Source organism: Rhinolophus hipposideros (assembly GCF_964194185.1).
Source record: "Rhinolophus hipposideros genome assembly, chromosome: 14".
Classification (NCBI taxonomy): domain Eukaryota; kingdom Metazoa; phylum Chordata; class Mammalia; order Chiroptera; family Rhinolophidae; genus Rhinolophus; species Rhinolophus hipposideros.
The window spans coordinates 31,469,199-31,475,185 of NC_138060.1; the positions used below are offsets into that span (position 1 = coordinate 31,469,199).

General features: G+C 54.8%; 1 protein-coding gene across 1 annotated transcript; it reads right to left on the minus strand.

The window, feature by feature from the left end:
• Window positions 1-2,298: 2,298 nt before the first annotated feature.
• On the minus strand, window positions 2,299-4,133 carry SOX14 (SRY-box transcription factor 14). The gene has a single exon (XM_081072493.1). It carries the CDS (start codon window positions 3,761-3,763, stop codon window positions 3,041-3,043), a length of 723 nt encoding a protein of 240 aa, XP_080928619.1. The 5' UTR covers window positions 3,764-4,133; the 3' UTR covers window positions 2,299-3,040.
• Window positions 4,134-5,987: the final 1,854 nt, after the last annotated feature.

A 5,987-nucleotide genomic window follows, 5' to 3' on the forward strand; every position in this document is an offset into this window, starting at 1 on the left:
TGCGGGGAGGCTGGGCTGAGGCCCTTCGGGGCCCAGAATGGGGCCAGGCCTAAGGAGGGCAGACAGCCGGACGTAGCCAGACTGGGAAGGAAGGAGACGAGGTGCGCCAAGCAGAAACGGCCCGACCTAGATCCGTGGCGTTGGGTCCCGAGATTTGTGCTGGGTCCCCTGCTCTCTGCCGGCTACAAAGAAGGATGAGTCGCCCGGCCGCAGCGCACAAGCGCCTCCCCGCTACAGCGCACCCCGGTTTCCTGGAGCTCCCTTCCGAGTCAGGCGCAATGTGGATCCCTGGTTTGAATTTCCCAGTCTGCCGCCTCCTGACGCCTTCCCCACTCGGACCCACCTGGTGCCCCTTCCCAGTCTAAGCCCATCTCGGTGTTTTGGGAGCTTTGGTGTGGCCGAGCGCTCGGGGTTCCTTCCGGGCTGAGGCTCTCTGTGCACCCCGGGCGCTGGAGCGCCGAGCTCTGCGGGGAGACACCCAGACCCCTGTAAGCTTCATCTTAGGAGATGTTAAGGGACACTGAGCTATGAGGGAGATCAGAGCAGCTGACAGGACTGTCAGTTGGGGTTATATCAGACAGCAAAACCTTGGCGCCTCCGCCCTTAGCCTCCTGGGCTTCCTAGGGGGCGGGAGGAGGGGCCTTCCCTAAGCGCCGGGTGCCTCCAGACCCGACGGCCACCAGAGGCAAGTCACTTCCTAATTGTCTCGATTTGTAAGAGGGTTTTGTGATGCTAAGTAAGCGTGGCGCAGCCCGCCGGGTCTCCCCGCACACGTCCCCCAGCCCGCCTTTGTTTACCTTTGCCTGATCGCTCATTTATTTATCTATCTATTATTTATAGGCGTCCCCTCCTATTCAGCGCCCGTGTATGTTAATTGTGTTATACCATTTAATTCTAACATCGGTCTCAAAAGAGCTCTTAATGAGAAAAGCATATACAACACGGATCACTTTGCTATTCAGCTCAGCCAGATGGACAACTGCTAACTTTTTTTTTTTAATAATGAAAACCCCCATTTGACAAAGGGGCTCGGATGAATAGGCTCCCAATAACACCTCAAACACTTCTAATTGTTTTGAGAACAATATGCTAATCCGTGGGTTTTGGCTTTAGGGTCTGTTGACAACATTTCTAGTGCATTTCCAGCCACCGACTCCTTTGGAAACGGCAGAGGCAGGCGCACAAATCCCTCAGCAGCAGCAGAAAGCACACCGGCCGCTAGGCTGCCCCTCACCCCCATCCCACACCATAGCAAAGCCAGTGGGAAAAGCACCCTACGGGAAAAATAAAGACCTACCGAAAACACGCGTGAGCACAGCTCTGGGAGGAGGAGACGGGGGCTTGGGGATAACACTCTTCGATTTTGAGAATAAGTTTCAAAGAGTTGTACTGGAAGGCATCAGAAGGTCCTTTCTCTCTACGAAAAACAGCAATCTTCAAGCTAACATTCACCCATTGGGGGCGGGGGAAGGGGAGAGGTTCTTTTCCTTGTTTGTTAAACACCAAGGGCTATGAGTTACTGATTTTTAAAAACTCGTTGCCCAAGCCGTGTCAGTATGGACTTCTTTTTCACTTCGCTCACACAGGATTTTAGTAAAAAGTCTCCCACTGCGTTTCTTAGACTTTTATTTTTTAACTTAAGAACCAGCATTTTTTAACTTGAGAACCAGTCCCAAACACCTGTTTTTCTAAAAAATCGATTCCACCAGTTTTTCCCCACGCACTGAACTTAAACACCCAGCGCAGGGCAGGTGCTCGACGCGCAACTTGTTCCGAGTAAACTCGCGCTTCTCTCCATTCCTGTGGAGTTTGGTGGGGTTTTTTGTTGTTGTTGTTGTGTTTTTTTTTTTTTTTTAAGAGAATGCACCCAGACCTCTGGTTTTGTCTTAGCTCATCCGCTCCTTAAAGTGGTCTGGCCACTTTGTGAAGAACGCAGGGAAGGAGTCACATACCAGGGACTGATACCTTTGTCCAGCCTCTAAAGGCAAAAAGCGGGTTCGGAGGGTGCCATCGGGACAAATCCCAGACTCTGGGCCCCTTTGCACCCAGCCCAAAGGCCACCAGGCTCGGCCGACGCAGGCCAGCCACCTGCCACCACTGCTAGAGTCTCTCTGCACTCTCATCCTCCCAGCGACCCAACGCCTCCGCCCCGCGGCCCTGTCCTCCTGGCTTCAGATTTTACGCACATCAAAGGTTACTTTTTGCAATGACAGATTGTCTTTATTCGAAACGTCTTTGTTCAACAAATGAACAGAGTAAGGAGATGAAATCCTTCTAGGTACATTTCCAAGACATCGTCAAAACATTTATGACCATTTAGGATGTTTTTATTCTTTTAAATTTTGTTCACTTTCTACTTCCTGACTTCATAACCCGACATTCTGTCTAAAAGTAAACTTAGGTCTCTAGGAGCACTGCTTTATACAAAGTAAATAACCATGTGGGTCCTTTGTTTTACCTTTAAAGAAGCAAACACTATCATAGCATGATTTTAAATAGAAATGTTTCCCTTTCTGTAGTTTTAAACTTTTAAGCCTCTCCCCCACACATGAAGAGCAAATGGCACCTAGTTGTGTCTGATGGCAAAACACAGAGCTAACTCTTTTCTTCAGGGTGCAAAAGAAAAAAATATGCATATTCTAGTTATAACACCAGAGTGTGGGAGTTCTGGAGTCCAAAGCCCATCAGAGGAGAGAGGAGGGGACATAAATAAAACAAACTGCCTAGTTTTTTGTTTTCTGTTTTTGTTTTTGTTTTTGTCCAAAGGGGGTACAGTCGGAGATCTGTTTTGGGACAGTTGGGGTAGGGGCAACTGTATAGCTGTCATAACGTTCGCAAGTTTCTGGCACCTGTCTGCGCCTTGGGTCCGGTAGGACGCCCCTATCATCCCCCTGGAAGAGAGATGCAGAGTCTGGGGTAAGGTAGGGGGCAGCAGGCAGGGCTGGCCCCGAGGCGTCTGCAGGCCCAGGCTAGGCGCAGAGGACAGGGTGCAGACCCCGCTTCCAGGCCGCCCTCCAGGTCTGGCGGGCCGGGATGGGTGTTACATGGCCGTGGCGTGGGCTGACGAATAAGGATCTATGCCAGTCTTGGTCATGCCCGGGAAGAGGATGTAGGCGACGGGGGGCTGCAGGGTGGAGGCAGACCAGGCGGTACAGTTACAGGGCACCACGTAGCCCGGGTTGGTAGGGGACGGGTGCGTGTGCGTGTGCTGGCTGGGGCAGCTGAGGCTGCCGAAGGCGCCGTTCTGGTAGCCCAGGGTGGACGCGTAGGGCAGTGCGCCGGTGGCCAAGGTGTGGGGCACTTCACCCATCTTCTGGATGGCGCTCGAGCTAAACTGCGCGGGGTCCAGCAGGGAGTAGGGCGCAGAGGCGGGCGGCAAGAAGGCCCGAGCTTTCTCGGGCGCGCTCAGGAGGCCGTCGGAGGCCCCGACAGGCAGGCCGGCCGCCTTGAGCGGGTCCGTGTCGCCCAGGTAGGGCAGGGGGAAGACATACCTGTCCTTCTTGAGCAGGTTCTTGGGCTTGCGCCGGGGTCGGTACTTGTAGTCGGGGTGCTCCTTCATGTGCTGGGCACGTAGCCTCTTGGCCTCGTCGATGTACGGCCGCTTCTCTGCCTCAGACAGAAGCTTCCATTCGGCGCCTAGGCGTTTGCTGATCTCTGAGTTGTGCATCTTGGGGTTTTCCTGGGCCATCTTGCGCCGCTGGCCTCGGGACCACACCATGAAGGCGTTCATGGGTCGCTTGATGTGGTCTGAAGGTTTGGACATGGTCCCGGAGGCTAGGAGGGTGGGGGTGGGGAGTGCAGAGGCTCTGCAGGAGAGCCTGGGCGCGGTTGTCTGTCTGCTTGTCTGTCCGTCCTGAGCCGGGGCTCTGAGCTCCCCTCGCCTCCGTACCGCTGAGGGAAGCCAGAGAAAAGCACTAACCCCGCAAAGTTCAGCTGATCATGCCAGTCTCGGCACCCAGGCAGGCCCCGGGGGGCGAGTGGGGGCAGGAAGGGCGGGGTCGGAGAGGGCGGCCGGCCCGAGGGCTGCCAGCACCAGAGGCTGGGGCCCAAGTACCGGAGTCTCTGGGATTAAGTGGCCAGGTAATTTGCTGGCGAGGGCAGGAAGCTCCTCCTTTTCCCTCTCTCCACCTTCGCTTCTCTGGTTCTCTTCTCTCCTGCGTCTACAACCGTAGCTCCCTCCCCCCTCCCGTGGCTTTCCCGTAGCTGCCTTGCTTAACGCAGTACCTGGCTGAGAATGCGGGGTGGCTGGTGAACGAGAGCCAAAAGCGGCGAAGTTCAAAGGCGAGGTGGGCCGGGACAGCACGCACTCTGACATAAGCGCTGGGCGGTGACTCCCCAACCTGGGCGCCAATCAGCAACAGAGAAGGCGAGGAGGCGCACCTGCCCACGCGCGGGTGGAGGCCTGGGGCGCGCGACTGCTGGGGGCGGGGAGAGGTGTGAAGGAGAGACTGAGATCCCGAGGCGCGCTGAGCGGCCGGCTCAGGACTGGGGACTTGGATTGCACATTGTTTCTGGCACTGTCAACAAATAAAACTCTTCATGCCCGTTTTCTTTCCCGGTCGTGCAAAGGAGAATCAAGGCTTCGAATACAAAGACCCGGGGAGGGGGCAGGCACGGGAGCGAGCCGAGAGCACGTGTTGATAAATAGGACAGCCTCGCCACAAAATGCAAGGACAGCACTTTCCCCTCTCGTCAAAGATGCTTGGAATAGAAAAAGAATATGTCAAACTCAGGTTAAAAAGCGAAATAAACTTTTAGCGCCGTCCTCTCCGCGGTCCTTGGGCGGTGTCCTCATGGGACGCCCCTGGGCTCCGCCTCTACCCCTGCCCCACAAAGCGACGCCCGGGCGGAACGCTGGGCGCCAGGCTAGTTCAGCCGTGCGTTCCAAGCCGTAGCCGAAACGCCTTGCTTGCGTCCCGCAGTGCAGAGGTTTCAAACCGGGGTTGGTGAGCCTTGAAGAACACTGTGATCTGCTCTTCACTTTTCTGGAGGGGGCGGGGATGGGGTTTCCATCACGATTCCTATTTATGTTATTTAGTGTCTTTAAACCTCCAACTTTCCCTCTACATTTGCCCTAACGCAAGGGAAGCTTGGAGGCCCACAGGCGCGCGCCGGGGCGTGAGGGCTTTCCTGTTGCCCCTTCTGCAGCGACCCCAGGGCAGAGTCTGTATTCAGGCTGTATTCGCACCCAGGGTCGGTTTGTCCCTGGGCGCCTCTTCCCACCCGGCGAGAATGCGAGACTCGTTTCTTGCGTCAGATGAGTATTCTTCGGGTAAAGAGGACGAAATAACCCGCAGAGCGAACCTGCGCGCCTGTTTCGTTTGAATAATTGCCTGCCCAATGTGAAATGCCCTTGGGGGAAATATTTATTAAATGGAAACTATTGTCCCAGGCCCAGCAGGACCTGCGTGTGTTCCAGGCTTATTGGCTTTTGCACCAGCCTCTCTCGGGAGGACCGACCAGAAACGCGCACCGCTCTGCGGGCTTGCAGGGTGTGGGGGTGGCGGAGATCCAGGCAAAGAACTACAAGGCAGGGAGAGAGTCTTGTTTTAGCTGATAGTGTATCAAGTTTGAGGTGAAGACTTTGCTTTTCCTTCCTACAATTAGAAAGATGCGTGGCATTTCATCCTTAGCAAGCTCTTCAGAGAGGTGGGCGCTATGCCCATTTTACAGATTAGGAAACTGAGGCTGAGAAAGGCTAAATGATTTGCAAAAAGCGACTCCGGTGGGAAGTACTGACACCAGGTGTATAGGATTTGAAAACGCCTAATTTTTTTCCACCCCACGCAGCGCCACTTCTGCGGATTTGATGGTGCAGCAGCCAAACGCGGAACTCTCAACGAGACTATTGGAGTCATCCAAACCTTCCATGCAGATAAACCGAACTGGAAGACTGATCCTCATGCTTGTTCTTCATTTACTTAGGCTCTGGTCTGAGACCTGGCCTCTTTGAACATACACTTAGCGCCAAGGGTGCCACCTCGGCT